This window comes from Lichtheimia ornata (genome assembly GCF_029851405.1).
Source record: "Lichtheimia ornata isolate CBS 291.66 chromosome Unknown scaffold00036, whole genome shotgun sequence".
In the NCBI taxonomy this organism is placed as follows: Eukaryota; Fungi; Mucoromycota; class Mucoromycetes; order Mucorales; family Lichtheimiaceae; genus Lichtheimia; species Lichtheimia ornata.
In genome coordinates, this window is record NW_026695356.1 from 272,980 (window position 1) to 297,778 (window position 24,799).

At 43.8% G+C, this 24,799-nt stretch overlaps 6 protein-coding genes across 6 annotated transcripts; 3 read left to right on the forward strand and 3 right to left on the reverse strand.

Moving 5' to 3' along the window:
• Positions 1–118: 118 nt before the first annotated feature.
• On the reverse strand, positions 119–1,898 carry O0I10_007486 (uncharacterized protein; the record flags this gene model as incomplete). Its single annotated transcript, XM_058487502.1, has 6 exons — positions 119–223; positions 280–422; positions 516–887; positions 957–1,458; positions 1,528–1,750; positions 1,816–1,898. 6 exons carry the CDS (start codon positions 1,896–1,898, stop codon positions 119–121), a joined length of 1,428 nt encoding a protein of 475 aa, XP_058341802.1.
• A 106-nt stretch (positions 1,899–2,004) lies between these two features.
• O0I10_007487 (uncharacterized protein) lies at positions 2,005–6,555 on the reverse strand (the record flags this gene model as incomplete). The annotated part of the gene is made up of 11 exons (XM_058487503.1): positions 2,005–2,247; positions 2,304–2,534; positions 2,599–3,202; positions 3,266–3,393; positions 3,451–4,703; positions 4,767–4,877; positions 4,933–5,208; positions 5,271–5,298; positions 5,355–5,666; positions 5,721–6,426; positions 6,488–6,555. 11 exons carry the CDS (start codon positions 6,553–6,555, stop codon positions 2,005–2,007), a joined length of 3,960 nt encoding a protein of 1,319 aa, XP_058341803.1.
• Positions 6,556–6,905: 350 nt separating this feature from the next.
• Positions 6,906–8,538, forward strand: O0I10_007488 (2,3-bisphosphoglycerate-independent phosphoglycerate mutase; the record flags this gene model as incomplete). The annotated part of the gene is made up of 2 exons (XM_058487504.1): positions 6,906–7,178; positions 7,252–8,538. The coding sequence occupies 2 exons, from the start codon at positions 6,906–6,908 to the stop codon at positions 8,536–8,538; spliced, it is 1,560 nt and encodes a 519-aa protein (XP_058341804.1).
• Positions 8,539–8,751: 213 nt separating this feature from the next.
• On the reverse strand, positions 8,752–9,818 carry O0I10_007489 (uncharacterized protein; the record flags this gene model as incomplete). The annotated part of the gene is made up of 7 exons (XM_058487505.1): positions 8,752–8,885; positions 8,939–8,969; positions 9,029–9,118; positions 9,178–9,277; positions 9,334–9,413; positions 9,471–9,686; positions 9,741–9,818. 7 exons carry the CDS (start codon positions 9,816–9,818, stop codon positions 8,752–8,754), a joined length of 729 nt encoding a protein of 242 aa, XP_058341805.1.
• Positions 9,819–13,699: 3,881 nt separating this feature from the next.
• Positions 13,700–22,627, forward strand: O0I10_007490 (uncharacterized protein; the record flags this gene model as incomplete). Its single annotated transcript, XM_058487506.1, has 15 exons — positions 13,700–13,759; positions 13,824–14,104; positions 14,175–14,286; positions 14,348–14,424; positions 14,487–14,691; positions 14,758–14,851; positions 14,903–15,112; positions 15,165–15,441; positions 15,493–15,727; positions 15,780–16,150; positions 16,214–16,542; positions 16,599–16,930; positions 16,995–22,148; positions 22,213–22,348; positions 22,413–22,627. The coding sequence occupies 15 exons, from the start codon at positions 13,700–13,702 to the stop codon at positions 22,625–22,627; spliced, it is 8,088 nt and encodes a 2,695-aa protein (XP_058341806.1).
• A 333-nt stretch (positions 22,628–22,960) lies between these two features.
• Positions 22,961–24,512, forward strand: O0I10_007491 (uncharacterized protein; the record flags this gene model as incomplete). Its single annotated transcript, XM_058487507.1, has 7 exons — positions 22,961–23,084; positions 23,176–23,360; positions 23,419–23,579; positions 23,663–23,833; positions 23,894–23,981; positions 24,117–24,264; positions 24,325–24,512. 7 exons carry the CDS (start codon positions 22,961–22,963, stop codon positions 24,510–24,512), a joined length of 1,065 nt encoding a protein of 354 aa, XP_058341807.1.
• Positions 24,513–24,799: the final 287 nt, after the last annotated feature.

Genomic DNA, 24,799 nt, shown 5'->3' on the forward strand with positions numbered 1-24,799 from the left:
TTATTTGTGATCTAATGCATCCTATGACAAACTTTAACGCAGGATCATGCTTCTCGAATGGATAAAAGGAAACGTGTGTTTATACGTTGTTTGGCATACATGTGTTTTTGCGTAATGTTTATTCAGCCTTAGCATCTGCAACCTCATACAAGTAAGCGCCAAGGAGCTTAGTGCCTTGAACGTAGTTAGAACGATCCAACTTTTCGTTAATGGAGTGAGCACCCTAAAACACGCATGGGTAAGTTTTTGCATATTGCATTTATGACCACCATGACTTACATCATCACCACGGCCCATAGGCAACAAGAGGACAGTCTTTTGAAGAGCATCTTGGAAGCTCAAAGTAACAGGAATAGAACCACCTTCACGGGTCAAATCGGGCTTGACATTGTAGACACGCTCAACGGCCTTGGAAGCAGCAACTAAGAAAAGGAATTGCATCATCAGCATCCATCATTGCATATACTCGACACGTTTGTATCCACATATGCATGCACGTGTTCCCATTTACTCACCATAGGTCCAATGATCAGGGCTCGAGAGCCAATGGTTACCAGCATGAGAGCACTTGATTTCCATAGAGTTCTTGCTACCAAGTTTGGCAAACTCATCATTGACATACTTGCAAACAAGCTCAGTGACCTTTTCAGGGTCCATATCTGGGACAGTACGGATCGAGAACTTGCCAATGACCTTGGCAGGGACAACAGTCTTATCACCAGGGTTGTAGAAAGCGCCCTCAATACCGTGAAGGGAGAGGGATGGGAAGCGCCAGCGAGCTTGCAAGACATCACGCACCTCATCGTGAATGTTGGTGGTGTTGCCAACAGCGCCATGGAGTTCATGCATTTCAAAGGCAATGTTATCATAGGTACGTTGCTCCTCCTCTATTAATCCCAATGAGCATATATAAATCCTTCACACATACACACGTATGCATCACCCCATCTACTTACCAGTCAAATGACGCACCATATCGTAAATACCAGGGATTTGGATCTTGCCATTGGGAGCAACAAGCTTGCTCATCACAGCAAACAAATCAGTCATGGGCTCATGGACGGTACCACCAAAGACACCAGAGTGCAAATCACGTGCGGGACCCTTGACGGTCATATGGAAGTAGGATACACCACGCAAACCATAGGTCAAGCAAGGCTTAGTGGTGCCGAGCCAGTAGTTGTCGGAAATGCATACAGCATCAACATCAGCAAAGTAGCCCTTGGCTTCCTTGTAAATGATAGGATCCAAGCCTTCAGAACCAGATTCTTCCATGCCTTCCAAACAAAACTTGAGATTCACGGGCAGCTCCAATCCAAGGGACTTGTGAGCTTCCACCACATTGATCCAACCAAGCACAGGACCCTTATCATCAGAAGAACCACGACCAATCAATCGTTGTTGCTCATCCTCAACAAGTTCAAAGGGGTTGGTAGACCAGCCATCTTCTTTCAATGCCTATCAAAACACACCATTCAATATCACCATCACCATCTCCTTATGCATGTATGTATGCTATGCACTTACGGGTTGGACATCATAATGGCCATATACAAGGATAGTCTTCTTGGCAGGGTTGTTGCCTACAGTGGCCAGCACAATAGGAGGCAAAGGAATTTGTTGGCCGTTAAAGTCTTGCATGCCGGGATCACGAGTCTCAATATTGTCGGCACCCAATGCCTTGAGTTCATTTTGCAAGAATTCTGCCATGCGGAACACATCTTGACGATGACCTGGGTCACTGCTCACACTGTGAAACATACGCGTATGTGTCAGTAACAAGAATACTCTTTGTTTCCATGATGATTTTATTACCTGGGGATGGCAACAGCCTTACGAAGACGTTCAATAAAAGCCTCTTGATGCTTTTCAACGTATTCCAAAAATTGGTCAGACATAATGTGTGTGTATGTTGTATAGGAGTGTGTGAAAGAAGGGCAAAAGAAGAGTGGGGACTGAACGCGTGCGAAAAATATTGACTGACTTTATTGCAAAAGGAAATGTTTACCCTTTCGGGCAAGATGTGCATCTCCACCCCGCCGGATTCTGCAACAATCGTTTGATTCGGCCACATTCTCCTTCTACTTCATGTCCACAAGGGAAACGATGCTGAATGGTCTGAAGGCAAATTCCACAATCTTCACAACAACGTCTTGTACACTGATGGCCACATCCATCAAGAATCTTTGGGCAAGGTTGTCGACACCGTACTTCTTCATGATCATAGGGATGACATGGTAGCTCACACTAAAAAACATGTCGTCAGATGATCCATCATGATGGTTTTCATCATTATCACTTACCACATGTCCACAAGGCAAACGCTCTCCACAAGGTCTCGTACAACCACCTTCAGGGATCGTTGCAAAATCCACCGGCCATTGCACCTCTGTAAGTTCACCGTGTCTCTGGCAGCGTAGTGGCAATCTTGATCCAATCCGATTTCTTGCATGATCTTCAAGGTTGGATACAATTTCATTCCAAAGATCACTTCTTTCACAAAGCAATGATGCATTACCCAAGATATACATGCCCTATATTGATTGCCATTAATCATCCACAAAGAGAGAGACCATGATCATGCCATCGGTAACTTACATGCTTTGCACGAGATAAACTGACACAGACACGATTAGCAACACGCAAGAAACCAATTTGGCCATTTGCATTGGATCGCACCAATGATAGAATGATGATCTTGTTTTCCTCGCCTTGATATCCATCAACGCTGCTCACAAGAATTTCAGATGGATCGAGATCGGGACGTCGTTCAGCACGCAACATGCGTTTGATCATGGTTCGCTGCCCAGCATACATGGTAATAATCGTAATGTCTTCAGGAGAATATCCCTGCAACATGAGGTATATGGATAACTTGGCTGCCATTAATGCCTCATGTTCGTTGCATTTAGAGGCGCTCTCGGCGATATGCTGTTCATCCTCATTGTGACTGATGAAGTAGACAGGCTCTTGGACGCCACGTACAGCAGGATACCTTGTGACATCCGGGTGGTCACGTAGTGGTGGATCACTGTAGATTGGATCGATCAACATGCGGATATCAGGTCGCATACGTCGTTGGTGTGATAGTCTCGTAAATGGTAGGTCGTTCATGACAAGGCGTTCAAATAGCGAGACGCTCAAATGGTGTTTTTCGGCGAGTTGATGAACAGCTGATTGAGGTCGTAATTGTTGATGGTCACTATAAGATAAGATGAATGAATACATGCCACTCTTTGATCGTTCTCTAATTAAAAAAACTTACCCAATCAATATAAGATGCTGCAAAGATTGCGTAAGGGCAGTGACAATATGGGATTCAAGCATTTCTGCTGCTTCTTCAACCACCATCACACGGGGTTTGATGCCTTCAAGAAGATCATGGTATTTTGCCTATATCCCACTTCTTTAGTATACGAGCGATATCATAGCTGTAAGGAATAAACATACCGCTGCAGTACTTGTCATACCAATAACTCGATGATCTCGACAAATCTTGACGTCTCTCGCCACGTTAAGCTTACGAATCTCCTTGGATATGTTCTCATATTGCACCATCAATCCACGCAGCGTTGCACTTAAATCACGATTACGTTGCTCTGCCCAACGCTTGTGAGCTTCAAGTCGTACCGGCAGTGGCCACATGGTGGCATCAGGCTCGTCCTTTGCCCACCGTTCAAGAACATAATGCTGTGGCTCCTCAGCAGCAGGAGTTTCATCCATAAGATCGTCGAAAAAGTTGAACCCACTGGTATCCATCTTTTTTGAAGAATCCATCTTTTTGTAATTGACAACCTTGCGTGCTTGAGCATCACGTCTACCCACATTGTTGCCTGCGGCATCCATCACTCGGTCCCAAAAAGTCTCTGGTCGTTCGTTGGGATCCTCTTGCTTCTGATAGGCATATCCAATGTTGATGAATCTGTTCTTGTTGCCACGTAAATCAGGTTCATCGACGAAATTGAGCTTGATTTCACGGATTTCATCTTCGTCCATAACATCCTCCTCATCCTCCTCATCGAAAATCAATCCCTTTTGCTGTTCAAGTAAATCCTCCTTCATCTCATCTTGAAATGTGTAAAGTGCACCGTTGGCGCTAGCGTATTCAATAGCATCTTGTAGCCAAACTTCGATGGGATTGATCTTGGACTCCTTGGCTTCTGGTTCCAAATTCGGATTACCATCCAACCATTCGCTGCTGGCACCATTACTCTTTGAAGATTGCTGTTGTTGGCGCTTGTTATTACGTCCTCCACGTTTGTTTTGTTGCTTTGATCCAGGGCGAGATGATGATGTGGATGATGGAGTAGCTGCCGCTGCTGATGTCGAGATAACCCAATCGTCGTCGTCATCGTCGTCATCATCAAAGGATATTCCACCAGCTGGCTTCTTTTCAGAACGCTTCTTCTCACGCTCACCCAATCGTTTCAAGCTGTCCAGTTGTCTTGGGCTGAGACCATTGATTGATTTCACATACTCCAGTGTCACACATGGCTCCTCATACAATTCGATAATGAGATCACGGATGCTGCGTTCAATTTCATCACGTTTCCGATACAATCGACCAATGCCTTTGGGTGGTGCTGCCTCCTTACGTAACTCGTACAATAGATGGTCCTTCATAAGGTCTGATTTGGATCGACTGCCAACACGCACAATCTCATCATTGTCCCGAAGAATATGTTCCAAAAACTGATCCAAGGCTAAAAATAGTAGAACAATGAGATTTGGTATTGCTATTGATAACCCCATGATCCTATTCTTACCGTGGTTGGTTTGACAAATGCATACAATGGGTCCAATACTCTTTGGGAAATTGTTGAGCAGCACCCGCATGGCGTATGTGCCCACAAATGTTTTACCAGTACCAGGAGGACCTAGCATACTCGTATTTAGCATGCAATCTTTTCCTCGCCTCCAATACAATCTTACCTTGTACAATTGCAATGTTATTGGAAAGCATAGTCTTCAACGCATCCACTTGTGTGCTATCCATCCCGATGTTGTAAGGACGCCATTGAGCGGTGATATCAACAGGCATGGGTGGGCCTTGGCGTTGACCATTTCGGTAAGGAGCAATATCATAATTGCGTTTGACAGCTGCATAATGCGGTAAAAGCACGTCTTTGGAGACATCGACCAAGATGGGGGCGAATGGCAAATCTTCGGGTGGCATGTTTTGCATGACGCTGAGAATGTGTCGATACGCTATACGGGGTGAGATTAGCAACACACGTTCCATAATTGAATCCATGCTGTCATTTACACACCTTCAAAGTATCCTTCTGTAGCTTCAATCTATCGCATAAATCAATCAGCCAATGCTACCAAAACCCATGTAATACCGAACTTACCATTGTGTATTTGTCTTGCTCAACGCCAAGAGGGTCACCAAATCCCATTGGCAAAGCATTGTTATCCCTCTCCAGCATAATATCAATCATGTACTCGAAGCGATTTGATCCTCGCATTGGAACGTCACCTCTGGCAACCACGGTGGCAATCTTGATATCCTTTTCAAAGTTATCCTTGGATAGCATGACCAATGAGCCTTCAATCAATCGTTTGGATGTCTCCCAGGCGACTCGATTTTCTGTGTACGGCAAACGAAATGCGATTCGATACAACACTTGACGTGGTCCAAACACCACCGCATTCAATCGCACCTTGATACAATAATCAGTATATCAAGTATACATCCCTATAGCCAAAATACTTACATGTTCATAAACGCGAAATGCTCTTGGTGGTGGTGGTGCAGCGGGATCGGTAGGTGGTTGAGAGGTGAAGGATGGATCTTCCAAGAGATTGACTTCATCGACTTTTCTGATACTATTGCGATACGTCTTTACGGCCTTTTGGAGCGGAATCAGCAAATCAGTGCGCATGAGCTCGAAGTGGGTGTAGAGATATTCTTGAATGCTGTTGTACGAGCCATGGACACGGTTGACAGGTACATTGGGAAGCGTGCCAGGATGATATTCCAATAAATCGTCATCGGCATTCAATATGTCTTCGGCTTCAGGGACAACGGATCGTGTGCGATAGGAATCAAAGTCGACATGTTGGGTGAAATATGCCTTCTCGTCACCAACATCAAAGTTAAGCTTAAACGTGGGTGCATCATCGCCATAGTTGTTGTCATTGTTGCCAGCGTGTCCTTTGCTGAAACGAGTGTCATGGCTCGTATCAAACTCGTGCATAGGTTGCGACCACGACTCCACTTGCGCGGGTGCAGCTCCCCAGCCATTGCCGTGTTGCATATCCATAGTCCATTGCATAGCTCGACTATCCTGGCCATGTCGCAAGAAATCGAACTTTGATGGAGGAGGGCGTTCTTCCACCGGGTTATCCATGACGTCGAACTGATTGGTTGCAAGATTCAAAGTGGCATTCACCACCACTGGGGAGGGCTCCTCTTCATTGCTGTCAAGATATTTGGGAAGGTCAGCACGTTAACCAACCTTGTTTCTTGCATTTGACATACTTGATTGTCTCCCACATGTTGTAGCGTCGACGATTGCGGTTTCTATCGCTTCCCCGGAAACTAGACATGGCGGTGATCAGGAACAGGCAAAGAAGAACAAGCCAAACGAAACCAAGAAGTTTAAAGTCGCTCTCCACCCCCCCCACGACCCCGACCACTGCATGTCGAAATCATTGTGTCACACAGCGTTTTGGGACATGTCAACCGTGACAAGCCATTGGCTATGATACGCGTACCATTTTCAATCAAGAGTGGGATATGCTACTTGCATAATGATGTCACTTTACCAATGCATATGATTTGTATCCCGTTGATGATCCTCTTTTGTGTCAGAGTTGATAACAATGAATAAAAAAGCACACACGTTAATCCCCCGAGGAAGCTTTATCATCTCTCTTTTTCCCTTTTATTCAACAAAATGCCTGGAGGTGGACAAATGCCAAAAGAGAAACAGACACCCAAGAACAAGGTGTGTCTAATTTGCATTGATGGATGGGGTATTTCAAGCAAAAAGTCAGCTGAAGGTGACGCGATCCGAAATGCCGATACACCTGTCATGGATAAATTGGAAAAGAATGATCCTTTTATCAAGATATCGGCACATGGTCTTGATGTTGGTCTTCCGGATGGATTAATGGGTAACTCTGAAGTGGGTCATTTGAACATTGGTGCTGGTCGTGTGGTGTACCAGGTAAGAAAAGAATACGATTGAGATGGTATAAAAGCGTAATAGTAGCTAACATTAATCATTGCTACTCTAAAAGGATATTGTCCGAATTGACATTGCTGCCAAAAAGAAAGAGTTTGGTCAAATCCCCAATATCAAGGCAGCATTTGATCGTGCAAAGGAAGGCAATGGGCGATTGCACTTTTTGGGTCTCGTGTCGGATGGTGGCGTACACTCGCATATTGATCACTTGATTTGTCTACTGGAAGCTGCCAAAGAAGCAGGTGTACCCGAGGCGTATGTGCAATTCTTCGGTGATGGGCGTGATACGTCACCCAAGTCATCTACCAAATATGTCAAACAATTGGAGGATGCAATGAAAAAGATAGATTACGGCACGATAGCAACCATCGTAGGTCGTTATTATGCAATGGATCGTGACAAACGTTGGGAGCGCATTCAAATTGCATTTGAAGGATTGACACAAGGCAAGGGAGAAAAGGCTGACGATCCTGTATCAGCCATTGAGAAGCGCTATGACCAAGGTGAAACGGATGAATTCCTTAAGCCTATCATTCTCAGTGATAAAGGACGTGTCAAGGATGGTGATACGCTCTTCTTTTTTAACTTTCGATCGGATCGGATGCGAGAAATCAACCAAGCTTTTGGTATCAGCCCATGTCCATTTGAAAGCAAGGTGCCCAAAGATCTTGGTATCTACGACATGACCCAATACAAGAGCGACTTTCCTTTCAAGGTGGCATTTGAAGCACAAACCATGGATAACGTGCTCGCTGAATGGTTGTCCAAGAATGGCATATCGCAAATGCATGTAGCTGAGACTGAAAAGTATGCCCATGTTACCTTCTTTTTCAATGGTGGCACAGAGGCACAATTTGACAAGGAGGACCGTGCACTGATCCCATCACCCAAAGTGGCTACCTATGACCTCCAGCCCGAAATGAGCTCCAAGCAGGTTGCTGACAAGGTAGCTGAAGCGATTGAAAGTGACAAGTATCCTTTTGTCATGTGCAATTTTGCTCCTCCTGACATGGTGGGTCACACCGGCAAGTATGATGCAGCTGTCAAGGCTGTAGGTGCTACAGATCACGGTATTGGTGTCATTCTTGATGCATGCAAGAAACATGGGTACACACTTGTTGTCACTGCGGATCACGGTAATGCTGAAAAAATGTTATCGGATGATGGCAAGAGTCCACACACCGCACACACCACATCGGATGTTCCTTTTATCGTTGTATCAGACAAGTTCAAATTTGAAAAGAATGCAAAAGGATGCCTTGCAGACGTTGCTCCCACAATCCTCCATATAATGGGCTTGGACGTTCCTAAGGAAATGACAGGCCATAACTTGCTCGTATAGTGTATTCATCAGCGTCGTTTATTAGAAACAACAACTAACAAAGCAAATGATTTCTACTATACTAAGATCTCTCAGGTGTACGTTGAACCATAAAGCAGCATGTATATTGAAGTTGAATAATGGTATCCTAGGACGCTTTATTATCAAACTACTGCTGGTCTTTCTATGAGCACAAGGATGATAGCCAACATGGGGGGGGGGGAATAAAGATACCTAAATGCCTAATTCCTTCAAAAAGCTCGAATCAGCCTGTTCAAAGGCTGTGCTACCGGAATCGTCCTTGATGTTTGTGTCGCAACCATATTTGATCAGCTTTTTGGCCGCCTCAAGCTGTTCGGACATACAAGCTAGGAGAAGTGTTAGGTGTAATGGGTTTGCGGCAGCAATGATATCTGCTTACCATAATGCATTGGTGTTTCTCCTTCATCGGACTTAAAAGAACATGTTACCAAAGAGATCCCAGTTGTTGTTGATCCACATTGTAATTTACCTTTATATTGACATTGGCATCCAATTCCACAAGTAAATCGATCATCTCGGTATAGCCACGATCACATGCATGATGAAGTGCAGATAAGCCCTGTAATTTCCATGTTCAATATCCATAGTGTTGGTTGCCAGCCTAGGATGTTCACGTACCTGATCGTCTCGTTGATTCACATCTTCATGGTGCACGGTAATGTATTTGCGTACGTTATCAATATCGTTCTCATAAACATAGTCGAAAAAGCCTTCTTGTCTATAACCACAAAATAAGCTTACTATACCATGATTGCTTCATCCATCGATCCTTACCCTTTCTCCATGCCTTCTTGACCATCATCATAGCTTAGTTTGCTGACAGCATTACCCATACCTTGTTTCTGGTCATCTTCCTACGCTTATCAATGGATTGTCAGTGGATATTTGACTAGTAAAGATCATATACATACTGAATTTGATTGGTCTTCAACATCATACTCGCCCTGACGCGACCATCCAACGTGTAGCTCCTCCACTCGTTGTACATAAGATTCAGCAGCTTCGTCTTTGGACATTCCTTTCAATGCATTCCAGGCATCCCATTTGGCTCTCGCAACGAACTGGAAGAGATTGGGCTTTGCCGTGTTGCAGTCGCCTATGGTAGCTTGCTTATAAAGCCCATACAGCTGAGGAGGTGTGTCAGTGTCGTCGTCGACCAAACACGTTCAAAAGTGTGTGACCTTTAGTTTCTCGTCGTCTGATAGCTTAATGTCGTGGGTGCTCAAGTAGTTTGATGCTGCTTCGAAATGGGTTTCCATGGTGAACGTTAGAAAGAGATCTGAGTGACCTTTTTATGCTGGGAAGGTGTGAAATAAAATTGGCGCTTAGTTCGACCACAGCGTGATTGGCTTACCGCTTGATGATGATAATGATGATGTTCATGCAATGAGCTTTGATGGGATGATGAGTGGATCTCTTAGTAGTTGGGAAAATGCTTACATTAATCATACAGTAAAGAAGATAGTTTGGGCAGCCACGCTGTACAATGGGGATGGTATGTAGTGATGATGATGTATTCTTCACTTGATACCATTCCAATTGACATGTATAGACAACAAAGAAAATGGGAAAAGGAGTATAGGGTAAGAAAAAGAGAAGCACCCATCATTGTGTACTTGGACACGCATGCATTAACCATTTCAACTTTTGTACATAATGGCACAAGCATCTACTTGTAAAAGTCCTGGGCTTTAGAAATCACAAGAACCATCTTAATAGCACCCTATAGGAAAAGGAGCCATCATTATGCATTCATTGTCTAGTGTCCTCGCAATCCATCCCACAAGCTTCCCCTTTTGTTGCTACTCAAAACAATCCCTATGCATCGTTTTTGCAAGTAGGGTCAATGTACTCCGTATATAATGATCCATTTTTATTTACAAAAGAAAAGGCTCGTGAATATACAACTATCACTATGTATATCTTTATTGTGAGCAAAAGAGTGGCTACATCCAAATACAATGTCAAGCGATTATTACCATACACATACGTTGACAAATATTGATGGGGTGTTGTTTACTTACGTACCTTCCTAAAGGTAATGCATCAACATCCTCCATTTGTGCAGCAACCTGTCAAGGACGTGTTTGTGTAACGACCACGTGCCATTTCACTCAGCTCTCCATCTTTCCGTTAATGCAGCCGACACCATTCACTAGGAAAAAGCAACTTGATCACGCTTACAGCATAGGTAAAACATAAAGATGCCCGTATCTCCAAACTTTACAATCAAACGTGGGGTTTTTATTAGAGCAATGGGCTCGGCTTGGCCAACAGCACCTTGGGTGAAAGTTTCACGATCAAGCTTGCCAATCCCAGATTTCGCAATGTCGCTACCAGCCAAACTGGATCTGGGGGTCGACCTCTTCGGCGACGACGACCAAAAAATATTTTTTGGGCTGTTTGCGACATTGAACGCGAAACTTTCACACAAGGTGCTGTTGGCCAGGCCGAGCCCATTGCTCTATTTAAAATCCCATGTTTCATTGTAAAGTTCGGAGATACAGGCACCTTTATGTTTGTAAGCATGATGCTATATGACAAGTGGTCTTTGTTTAATGTAAAGTATCTAGACCCTGGAGAGCCAAAGATGCAGAAGGACCTCTTTGTGTAGCTGGGCTAAAAAGTCCGGACCTCAGGGACGATGCATGACAGGTACGCAACCCTCACTTTTATGTCATACATTGGCAGCTAACAGCCACTTTTGTGCATTCCCAACTTTTGTGCATTCTATTGTAGGTGGACGATGCTCCTGCTCTAGACATTCATTTCCATGATTAAAGTAGGTTGATCCGAACTGATTTGGTTGAGTTACGGTCGAACAAGGATTAATCAGCTGAGACATTCGCACGTATGCTGATGTATGGATTGGTGTAATCTCTCTTTGACCGTAGCTCAGCCAAATCAGCTCGGATCAAGATAATTGAATCATGGAAATGAATGTCTGGAGAAGGGGCATCGTTCCCATGCAGTGGATCTCGCAACAATGATGATTGGATAAAAGTGGCCGTTAGCTGGCAATACATGCCTGTTCCTAGACGATCCATAAAGTAATTATACATTGACCCTTTCATTCATGCAAACGTAGCTGTGTTACACAACACGACCCTCTGCATCTTTTGCTCTGCCAGGGTCCACCTACTTGACAATGAACAAAGACCACTTGTCATATAGCATCACGCTTACAAACATAAAGGTGCGTGTATCTCCAAACTTTACAATGAAACGTGGGGTTTTGAATAGAGCAATGGGCTCGGCTTGGCCAACAGCACCTTGTGTGAAAGTTTCGCGTTCAATGTCGCAAACAGCCCAAAAAATATTTTTTGGTCGTCGTCACCGAAGAGGTCGACCCCCAGATCCAGTTTGGCTGGTAGCGACATTGCGAAATCTGGGATTGGCAAGCTTGATCGTGAAACTTTCACCCAAGGTGCTGTTGGCCAAGACGAGCCCATTGTTCTAATAAAAACCCCACGTTTGATTGTGAAGTTCGGAGATACGGGAATCTTTATGTTTTACCTATGCTGTATATGAGAGGTGGTCTTTGTTCATTGTAGATCAACTCGACCCTGGAGAGCCAAAGATGCAGAAGGACCTCTTTGTGTAACTGAGCTAAAAAGTCCGGACTTCAGGGACAATGCATGATAGGTACGCATACCTCATCTTCAGGTCATACATTGGCAGCTAACAGCCACTTTTATGCATTCCCGACTTTTGTGCATTCCATTACAATGGAACGATGCTCCTGTCGCAGACGTTTATTTCCATGATTCAAGCAGCTTGATCCGAGCAGATTTGGCTGAGCTACGGTCGAAAAAGGATTAATCAGCTGAGACATTGCAACGTATGCTGATGTATGGATTGATGTAATCTCTCTTTGACCATAGCTCGATCAAATCGACTCGGATCAAGCTACTTGAACCATGGAAATGAATCTCTGGAGCAGACGCATCGTTCCACTGTTACGGAATATACAAAAGCTGGGACTTTCATATAGCATCACGCTTACAGCAGAGGTAAAACATAGGGGCATATGTGCCTCCAAATCTTCATAACGGTGCGTTGAGGTTTTATGAGAACAATGTTGATCAGCATGTCCGAGAGCACCTTGTGTGAAAGTTTCAGGTTCGAGAGGGGCAATCTCATAATCAAGGATTGATGTACAGTGTTCATGCATTTATACAAGAGGTGTCCGACCTATTCAATTTCCACCTCTTCCCTCTTCCTCCCATTCTCAACTGTTGGTGCATTCAAGTGCAATTACCACCTGCGAACGATTGTCCTACTTCAGCCTATCATGTCAATCCTACAACTCTCTTGATCTGATTGTCTTTGACTGAATGGCAACTTCATGGCGTATACACCCCACTACAGCACGCACGCTTCTTGATACTAGGCCTTCTCTTGTACACTCCTCTACCAATACCAAGCGTAACGGCGTCCATTCCAGCAGCTTCAAGTAGCATTGCCTTTTCTCAATTGGCTCCTATGGTGTTCACAGCCTTGTCACTCTACTACAACACACGATTCTCTTGACACAGCACACGCTCTTGCACACTCCTCCTCTGCCACCATCAAACGTAACAGCATTCATCCAGCAGTTGTTATGAGCAATGCGTTTGCTCTATTGTCTTAAGCAGCATTCTTTACTTGCAGCAACTTGCCTTGCAGCCTTGATTACATGAACAGCGGATAGCCATTGTATAGAAGCAGCTTTATTTACGCGTGGCAACTTGCCTTAATACATACGAATGTGTATGGATATGGATTTGAATATTGCTTTGGTACATGGGATGGAAGGGATTGGATATATACAATGCGTGGAAAAAGGGCCATTGTTCTTATGTATTAATTGTCAACTAGACCTTGATGCTTTCACCCTGGACGATTGGCGCATCCACTTGTCGTGCTTTACAGGTCTTCCATGGTAGCATGAATAACGTGACCCGGCTGGGCTTGACACCTCGTGCGATACAAATCCAGAATCCCGCCACCGTGACTTGACAGTGTTATTCCTTGGATCGGGGCGACGACCTGTAGATCGATCTCACTCCATGTGTTGCATTTGATCTTGTCCATTTCCCAGCATCGCCCCCCTTCCTTCTCCTGCATTGTATATTATTCTATCATTTGATCTGCTGCGATGACTGAATTGGTCGATAACCCGGAGACGCTTGAACGCACCAAAGACAGGCGATTCAAGGTGCGCAAAAGAGGACTTCATTGAATGGTGTAGGTCGATAGACTAACTCTGCTTGTCTTTATAGTTCCAAAGCTTTAATCAGCGTGTGGAGAGCATCAAAGTCGACGTATTACGGCGATCGCGGATAGTCAGCGACAACCCGGACGAGCATGATTCCTTTTTCTACGAGTCGCTTATGGAGTGGAAAGAGCTTAACCGCTCAAGGCATTTCCAAACGTTCTTCAAGGAGATGGTACCACTCTGCAGGACGCTACCTTCCATTGTCTACAACAAGGAAAAGATTATCGGTGTATTGGTTGAGCATTTACAAGTTGAAGAGAGCATGGCATTGGATGGAATATTAGAGTAAGTTTGTGGGAGGATCATGGCTTATTACGACAAGGATATTGACGTTGGGGGCTTTTTTCTTCTATAGTTTGGTGACCAAATTAGCCAAAGATCTGGAAGGGGAATTCTATCCTTACTTTATGCAAATTTTTACTCACATGCTCCCATTGGCTGCACGACGAGACGTGGTTGTCATCGAGGTATGTAAAATGTGTTGTACAAGATAAGGATTTCACTAACATAATCCAACGTCACACATAGTCTCTCTTCAACTCTATGGCATATCTTTTCAAGTATCTTTCAAGGCAACTTCTCAATGACTTATGCGCTGTATTCTCGTAAGCATCTTTGTTTTATACATGAGCGGGTTACATGTAGCTGATCCTCCTTTTCAAAATAGCAAAATGTGTCACCTTTTGGGCAAAGATCAACATGTGCGAGCTCATATTCGACGATATACCGCAGAGGCATTTGCATTCTTGATGCGGAAAGCACGTAAGGAGAAGCTGGCGGATCTCATCAGACACATCTTGGAATCGTTGCTTGAAAATGGAACCGAGGAATACATCGAGGGCTTGTCAATGCTGTTCTTTGAAAGCATGAAGGTATTATAGTGAGAGTGGTCACGTGACATACACAATGAGAATACTAAGATGAATCGTATTGTATAGCAAATTGACCATCGACTCCATACCAAAGCAGAGCCTATCTACAATGAATTATTGACACAGGTCCTTAATCATGAGATGCCGGTTGATCAATTAGGTAAGTGTATTAATGGCAATGGAAGCTGTGACATTAACTCTTCAAATATAGAATCGCATCCTCTTGTTGGGTTACTGCAGAAATCGACGTTGCTTTTGATTCACCATGCCAACGCAGAACATCTTGTGCCTATTATGGATATGGTCCTTGCAAATCTGGATGGTCAGCTTGAATCGGCCAAGTTGGATGAGATCAAGACAGCCGTTCTCCTCTCTATACTTAATGTAATGGTGACTGTGCGCAAAGGCAAACGTGTCAAAGGTAATTGGTGTTTAGGCCATTTACATACCCCCAATGCTTATTGTGAAATTAGACTTTGTGCCGATCGTACAACGTATGCAGCGTGTTGCACAAGCCGTCTTTGCACAACCCAGCAACGTCTACTCCGATTATCTTTACAGTGAAGCTCTCAATGTGGTCGCTGGTATCTTGACACTTGGTTCACTTAAGAGTGTCTTGAGCGGTGTTCGTATGGTGCTCGAATCTGTGATTGCATTTGACAATGTCGACCTTGTTTATGGCTTCTTCCTTGGTTTGTCAAAGTTGGATTGGAATGATTTTGCTCAAGCTGCTGGCCCCTATCTTGTGAGGTACGTTGAAAAAGTACGTTACATACGTTATGATGCTTACTGTTACTATAGATACACAGCTGCCAAGGTTGAAACCCATCCTAGACAAACCATCTTATTGCTCTCGCAGATTACTTCCTCGGGTGCCCTCGACTTGCCTGAAGATCATCTTTCATCCTTTATTACGCCCGAAGGTCTTGTACGATTTCCAACAAACACGGTGCCCAATAAGCTGTTACAAGTTCTCTCTGATACGTATGATTGGACAAGCGAACGTGATACGCTTAATAGCCTTGATTTTTCAATGGTAAAGAAGGGAAGGTTATAAATTTCAATCGGACGCTAAGTTTTGTGTTTAGGAACATGATTCATCTGCTATCACTTTTCTCTCTGCTTCATTGTCCTTACTTCAGCGTGTTCACCTTCCTGAATCAGCTATCCCCGCCATTGTCCATTTGATTGATTCACTTGACGATTACATCGCATCCAACGAGAAAGATGATGCTGTCATCAATACCAGCTTCGTGGTCGCTCACAAGAATTTCGTTCTCCAAGTGCTTATTGGCTATTGTATTGAAACGATTACAAAGCTCATCACTACCAGCGGCAACACTGCAGCATCGACAGAGGATTTCTATGACAAATTTGTGAATCAGTTATTGAAGACCCATGGACGTAATGAGGTTGTTCTTCGTGGCGTTTTCCAGTATCTTGATCATTTGCGATCCAGGTATATATATATGGGATTTGGGGAGAGTTGATTTGTGCTAGTATTAACAAGCTCTCAATGTAGCTCAACAAACAATGATAAATTCAGCACCGAGCAGTTGACCAACATCTATCCTTTATTGAAATTCAACTTGTCCTCTTATCAACCCAATTGCCGCCTTTACACTTGCAAGATCCTCGCATTATATGACCAACCTTTGATGATCAAAGACAGCCAACACCGTGAAGATGAACCATGTGAGCTGGCGCATGTTGCAACTGATCTTGAAGAAGCCGAACTATCATTGCAAGATTTCCGTGACAAGATCATGTATACTCAAAAGCTTACGATCATTGCACGCACCGGGCGTTTGCCAGCCCTGTATCACGATTTTCCATTGCGGATGGCTCTTGGTATGTATAAGCGATATAGTGGATATTGTATGTACAATTAGCTGATTTTCTACCAGGCTTGTTGAATATCCATCTACGACCCATGTGGGATGAGGCTATCAATTTGCTTGCAGAATGCGCTGAATTGAATGAGGAAGAATACTGGAATGTGTGCTTCAGGGAGCTCTCCAAGTTCGATGATCAGGCACAGCTTGTATATGATGGCTTCTCCAAAAAGGCTTTTGCGAGATACGCTGAGGAACCAGAAATCAAGACTGGACAAGCAAGCAAAATCGGCAACATTTCATTCGAGTGTCCAAACTTGAACAAGCATCGCACTGTTGCAGACCAGGCCTTAACAGCAATTCGAGATGAAGCTTCAACAGAATTTGCACTCCTCTTTATTAAGGTACGTCCACTTTTTTGTCGATGATATGATGGGATGATGATATTAATTTGCTTCTATGTTATAGCTCTCTCGTCAAGAAGATGCATACATGGATTATTGGAATTATTACAAGTTGATCCTTCAGTCATTTAAACGCACCACAACGATTGCTGAGAAGCATGGAGAGCAGCTCATTCCTTTGTTCATGTCATTCCTCGATGTTGAATATAAGACTGCATTGGAACGTGACGACTTGATGGAGCAAGATACCCAAGAACAAGGAGAGGAACAGGATGACAGCATGGATATTGATCGAGAATCGCATGATTTGGCACTCTTACCTCGCAACAAAGCAGTTGTCAAAAGCAAGTTATTTGCATGGCTCGACCTTTTTGGTGCTTTCTCCAATCCCCGCAACATGTACATGAGCAAAGAATTGCATGCCATCTTTATGCGCTTGATAGCGAAGAGCGACACCAAACTTCAAAAAGCAGCTCTCGAATGTCTTTTGGCATGGAAAGATCGCCACGTGCGCCAATATGGTGATAACCTTCGCAACCTTCTCGATGAAGAACAATTCCGTGATGAGTTGATGATGTTCCTTGGCAACGAAGAACAGGCCATGATTGATCCTGCTCATCGTCGTGGGCTGATGCCGGTTGTTATGCGAATTTTATATGGTCGTTATGCCCAACGCGCTGTCAAATCCAATCGTAAGGTGGCCATTCTCGACTCGCTCGTTTTCTGCAAAGACGAAGAGATCCAGTATTTCTTTGATTTGCCATTGGCAGGCTACAAGTCGATTCTTCAGATTTCAGATGAAATGAAGGATGAAAATGGCAAGATTATCGAATTTAGTCTGGCTGATGAAGGTGATCGCATCATGAAAGATATACCCTTTGGACGACACAATGCCTTCCTTGATCTCTTGAAGGGATTGATGACCACGATGAGCTCCAAGATCATCCCATTCTTGTCTCCATTCATGAAGATTTTGTTGTATATCGGCAAATACACACAGCGCGGTGGCGACACTCATCAAAGCAACCAATTAAGAGCAATCAACAATGAAGCCCTACAACGCCTTATTGAGATCTTCAGATTGCATGGTGATTTCGATTTCAGTCCCTATCTGCCAGCCATCTTTAGCACATTTGTTGCTCCACGAGTTCCTAGTCTACCCAACGAAGCAGCACTTAACAGAGCACCTATCTTGGCATTGTTTGCTACATGGACAGATCGTGTGGCACGCCTTGCATACTTTATTGATTGGGAGGAATCATTACTACCCCAAATGATCAAAGTGTTGGGTGCAAAGAAGATCATCGAATCGAATCTTTCTACCATCTTGGGTATCATTGAAGCTATTCTTGACGCCTGCGATCGTGACGAAGAGGATACATTGAAGGAACGCATGATCTTGCCTTACGTCGACGTGTTGCTTGAGAACTTGCATTTCCGCCTTACCCAATCGAAGGATGATGCCACATTCGGTACCAGCCAGTATACGATTAGAGAAATTGTCATTGTCTCTCGACTCGCACCACTCACTCAAAATGGCGAACAAGCAGCGGTCATTGTTGATGTATTGCTACCAAGTTTGCGTAAGCCAAGCCGACAGATTCCTGAAACAACAAAGAACCATGTATTGGAATTATGGGCTAAGCTTATTCCAATCATACCTGGATTCGAATGCGATTCGATGCTTTATCACCAATACTACAACACTGCTTCGCTGCTCTTCTCGACATTACGCAGTCGTGAATGCCGTGTATCATTACAACAGCTTTTCAAGATGTTCGTGCAAGTAAATCCAGCTTTGAGCAAGGTGGGAAAGCTCATTGAAGATCTCAATTCATATTCTCAAAAGCGACTTGACGAGCCTGATTATGATCGCATGCTTGACGCACTCAATACTATTGCTGACGAGTTACATTCCGATTTCAATCACCATCATTGGTTACCGCTTTTGCATCAATTTATCCACAACATGCATGATGTTGATGAGATGGCTGTCCGTGGAGCTGCTACAAACTGCATGAACGTGTTCTTGAGGTCTGTCAATGATAAAAAGGACGACGAGAAGGAATATGAGAAGTTGACTGGATACGTCAACCATATCGTGTATCCTGCTATCAAACGAGGATTGGTCAATCGCGTGGAGCTCATTCGTGTTGAGTTTATTGGTGTGCTCGATACAGCTGTCAAGACATTCCCAACAATGCCAATCTTTGCTGATATGGTTCCATTGCTTGTTGGTGGTGATGAGGAAGCCAACTTTTTCAACAATGTATATCATATGCAGATTCATCGACGAGAACGTGCCCTTGTTCGTTTGGCTGAGGTGGCTGATACAGGTGTCTTTGGCAGTTCCACCATCAATGGCGTATTGGTTCCTCTTGTCACCGCATTCTTCTATGAATCCAACCGGGTCACAGAGCATAATTTGGTGAGCCGTGCCGTTGAAGCCATCTCCGCTTTGGCCCGTCAGCTTAAATGGAGCCAATACTACCAACTTTTCAAGCAATACATGGAGCTCGTCACGCAAAAAGAGGATATGGAACGACTTTACGTGAGAATTGTTGCTGGTATCTTGGATGCTTTCCACTTTGATTTGCAAGACGTGGAAGTATCGGATGAAATGGCAGCAAAGGTTGTGGGTCGTCAAAAGACTACGATCGAATTCCGTTCTTCTGAACAGCTCATGGATCAGCACAAAAAGGAGGAAGAAGAGGCTGCAAAGGAAGATGACAATGCACCCCAAGAGAAGGAATCAAAGAGCCATGCTGAAAAGATCCATGATATGGTTATCACAAAGATGCTTCCACAATTGAACAAGTATCTCCTCAACACCAAGAGCCGCAAATCAGTCATTATTCGTATGCCGGTCGCCCTTGGTATTGCCAAGCTGTTGCGTAGGCTTCCCGAGCGAACGATGCGTATCAACCTTCCTTCCTTGTTGATCAGTCTTTGTCAAATGATTCGTAGCCGTGCTCAAGATGTCCGTGATATCATTCGAGAAACCCTCATCAAAATCAATGCCTTTTTGGGACCCGCCTATTTGTCATTTATTATCAAGGAGCTGCGTACAGCATTGACCAAAGGCTATGAACTTCATGTGCTTGGCTACACTGTGAACATGCTCATCAGCAAGACCATTCCACATGTGAGCGTTGGTGGCCTTGATCACTGTCTCGAGGATATCGTTCAAGTGCTTGTGAATGATGTATTTGGTGCCACTGGACAAGAAAAGGAAGCTGATGAAATGACTGGAAAGACCAAGGAAGCAAAGAACCAAAAGAGTTTGGGCACGTTTGAGCAGTTGAGCAAAGTCATCCACTTTAACAACATTTACGTGATGCTTGTTCCTCTCCGTGATATCATGGCTGAAACCCAAAGTCTCAAGGTGTTGAACAAGGTCGACAATATTTTGAAGCGTGTATCGACCGGCTTGGTGCAAAATCCAGAATTCGGATCATTGGATCTTCTCGACTTCTCATCCGCTTTGGTGACTGAGAATTTGGATGCATTCAAGGTCAAACCCAAGGAAAACGTGGAAAAGAGTCAGCTTGAGAAGAATTATGAGGTGCAATTGAAGCGACCTGGCACTGGCCCTGTGGATCATTACAAAGCCAATGCATATCGATTTGTCGCCTTTGGTTTGTCACTTTTCCATACAGCGCTTCGTCGAGATAAGTTTGATGGGAAAGACCAAAGCCACATACAAAAACTGGATCCCTTCGCAGCGACGGTTGTCAACACCATGCATTCAAGCCACGTGCCAAATGTCATCCTTGCTTGCAAAGTCATGCGTCTTTTGATGCGTTATCCTCTACGTTCTTTGAAACGATTGATGCCAGTGGTCATTAAGCGGAACTTCCAATTGATCAAGCAAGCTAGCACCACAAAATCGGAGACTGTGCAAAATTGTATCAAGCTTTTGACGGTGTGCATTCGTGATCCCACTTGGAAAATCACTGACAACCAGCTTGTGTACTTAATCGTGACCATTCAGCCTGATATCGAAGAACCAGAACGACAAAGCACAGTGTTTGGTTTGATACGAGCCATCATTTCACGTAAGATTATGGCGCCTGAGCTCTATGATTTGGTGGATCGCATCTCTCAAGTTATGGTGACCAATCAAGCTCGTGAGATACGCGATCAAGCACGTGCCACATACTTTGCTTTCCTTATGGATTACCCTCAAAGCCAAGATCGTCTCAAGTTGCAAATGAGCTTTGTAATCAAGAACCTTGAATATGTTCATGAGAGTGGTCGTGTATCGGTGATGGAATTATTGCATCAAGTCATTGATAAGTTTGGTGATCAAATCCTCTTGCAATTTGTGGAGCCAATGTTCCTGGGCTTGGTGTTACGCTTGATCAACGATGATTCTGCCAGATGTCGTGAAATGTCCGCTGAATTGATCAAACAACTTGCAGCTCGTTGTACTGAAGATAAGTTGGAGGTCATGTATCGTCTTTTGAATACCTGGTCCGATCAGCAAGGCAAGGAGAATTTGCAACGTGCCGCCTGTCAAGTGTATGGCTTAATTATCGATGTACTTGGAGATTCATCAAAGTCACTCGCATCTAATGTGATGCCTCGGATTACACGAATTCTTCATGAGAATCGAGAAGAGGAGATGGTGGATCAAGAAGAAGCTGAGACGGATGATATGGAAGTGGACATTCCTTGGGAAGTGGTTTACTATGCATTGAATACGGCAAGCAAGATCGCCACCTTGTTCCCTGATCTCGTGCGGGACACCGAATTTTGGGAACTTGTATCAGTGTTGCTTGTTCATCCCCATACATGGATTCGTATATCGACAGCGCGATTATTTGGCTCCTATTTCTCTGGTATCGATCCCGAACATCGCACCTATACCGATGGCCAGCGTTGCGACTTCCTACAAAAGAAGAACTTGCGTGACATCACAATGCGATTCTTGCAGCAGCTCAAAAGCGAATACCTCACGGATGAGCAATCAAATCAAGTTTTACGCAACCTTGTCTTTATCAGCAAGTGCTTCTTTTATTTACCACCAGAAGAAGATACGATGGATATGGAGACTTCAAACAAGGCCGATGCAACAACAGAGGAGGCTGCTAAGGATGATGAAGCAAGCTCAAGTAAACTTGATCAGCCTATCAAACACAATGCTCATTATTGGATGCTCCGACGATTCTCCTTTGTGGCTCGTGGTGGATCTAATACAACAGGCCATCGAATGGTAAGTGAACGACCAGCATCTTAAACAATGAACATTCATTAACATTTTTGATTGTCTATTTCAGCGTGCGTCAATCTTTAAATGGTTTGCTGCTGTCGCCAATCACGTGCCTAGTGATGAGTTACCGCCCTATCTGGTAACCATGATCGCTCCCATGTACAAGATCACCAACGATGATAAAACCAAGGTGGAAGGATTTGGTAAGAGATCAAAGTGACAATACAAAGTCGAACGAATCATTTACTGATACTCATGGTTCTATAGATGAGCTGAAGCAACTAGCAAATCAAGTACTCCAACTATTACAAAAGCAGGCGGGCTCTACGATCTATTTTGCAGCCTATCAACGTGTTCGCCAACGCAACCTTGATGCACGAGAAGAACGAAAGGCCAAACGTGCCATTGAAGCTGTTGCCAATCCTGAAATAGCAGCAAGAAAGAAAGCTCGCAAACGACAAAAGCAACAAAAGAGATCATAGACACATAGCATCATATTAGCTTTATAATACATTTTACATTGCATTTTTATCTACATTGACTATCAAATCTAGCTATTCTTCTTGGGTGGAAGGGGTTGCGTGAAGATGCATGGAAGTTTCTAGATAGCAAACGTTTTGAAAGAGAGGAAGACCAATAATACCATAGTAACCTAGCAACAATCCTATGTACGAGCCGTTAGCAAACTCTCTCACAAAAACTTACATATGCTACTGGCAGTTGATATTAAAACGGGGATGCGTGTGGTTTTGGAACAAGGTGCAAAAGGAGATATCTTTTCTTCTTGAAAGTCTTGGGTGTTTGCTCGATTCGCCATGGGACAATGCTGTGCAAAAGAGAGTCTCGATGTCCACGAAATTGAGACCAATCGCTCCATTGACAAGCAGATCAAGACCGACGAACGTCGCATGAAGACTGAGGTCAAGCTATTGTTGCTCGGTAAAAATGACGCCCCTCTATTTCGAGATCCATCCTATCGACGCGTGTGAGAGAAAGAGAGAAAAAACTAAAAAGAGATACTTTGTTCCAGGTGCTGGTGAATCAGGGAAATCAACCGTGTTGAAGCAAATGCGTCTGTTACACGCAGCTGGATTTAGTGCATCGGAACGAGAAAGCTACCGTGTCATTGTGTTTAGCAACATTTTCAGTATCATGCAAACGCTACTCGAGATTACACAACAACTCGATCTAGAAATACACGATAAGCAACTCCAGGTACCTTATGAGATTACCTGAAGCATTAACAAGGGTTCTCAAGATATCCACTATATAGGAAGATGCACGGGGTTACTTCCGAGAAATGCCGCCATTGGCTAAAGATGAGCCTTTTCCTCTTGATTATCTCGATATCCTTAAGAGACTTTGGGCAGATGAAGGAATACAGAGTGCGTATGAACATGGAAATTCGTTTGCTCTTCATGATAATGTTCCGTAGTAAGTCTTTTTTAAAAATGATTCCAATGATGGTGATGAGGATGTGAGTGAGTGGCATCTAAATCCCGAGAGTGGTCACTTAGCTTTTATACCCAATTGGATCGCTTGTGGGAACCAGAATACCTACCTACGGATCAAGATATCATCCGATGTCGTGCAAAGACTACAGGGATCGTTGAGACTATCTTTCATTTGGGACCTTTAACCTATCGCATGGTGGATGTTGGTGGTCAACGGAGCGAACGAAAGAAATGGTATTCAAAAACCATCGATTTTCAGTCATGCCTTACTCATCATCCATTATTGATACATAGGATACATTGCTTTGACAACGTTACCGCTATCCTATTTGTTGTTGCAATTAGTGGATACGACCAGTGCCTGGTTGAGGATAGGGATTCAGTAAGTGTCTTAGAGTTAGCCTTCGATCCATCACAACATACACTGACAAAATCTGAATGCGTAGAACCAAGTGAGTTTGCAAAAGCATCAAGAGAGATGATGATGATGTACAAGACTAATATATAAAAAACGTAGATGTTGGAAGCCCTTATGCTTTTCGACAGCATATGCAATTCGCCATGGTTCGTAAAAACATCGATGATTCTCTTTTTGAATAAGATCGATATCTTCCGTGAAAAGATCAAAGTTTCTCCTATATCTCAATACTTCCCCGATTACCAAGGTATTAAAATGCAGGCTATATGGGGCATTGAAACGAGGGCTCACCTGATGGAACTAGTAGGTCCTGACGATGATGTTGACCAGACATGCATATACTTTCGCAAGCGATTTCAACGATTGAATCACAACCCTTCAAAACGCATTTATTGTCATTACACAGACGCCACTGACAGCAAACTTTTGGAACATGTGATGTATGCTGTATCAGATATCATTTTGAATGAGAATCTGAATACATTTATTCTCTAAACGCACGCGTCATCTTTTTGCTATAAACTAAGCGACGCTGGTGATGGCTATAATGTTGTTCGTACCTCTGCTACTACCTATTGGAACAAGGTGCACCGGCTGAAAAACTAGCTAGAGAAGCTAATGTATATAAATCAACATGTAATTCATGACTAAAATGGGCACACGCTGCCATTGATCAACGAACATATACACTCGCATACATAAACGATCATGTGAGTTGCTGAATGCATTACATTTTTTATCTTCCATCAAGCAAAAGCAATCATTATAGTACAATCAAATGC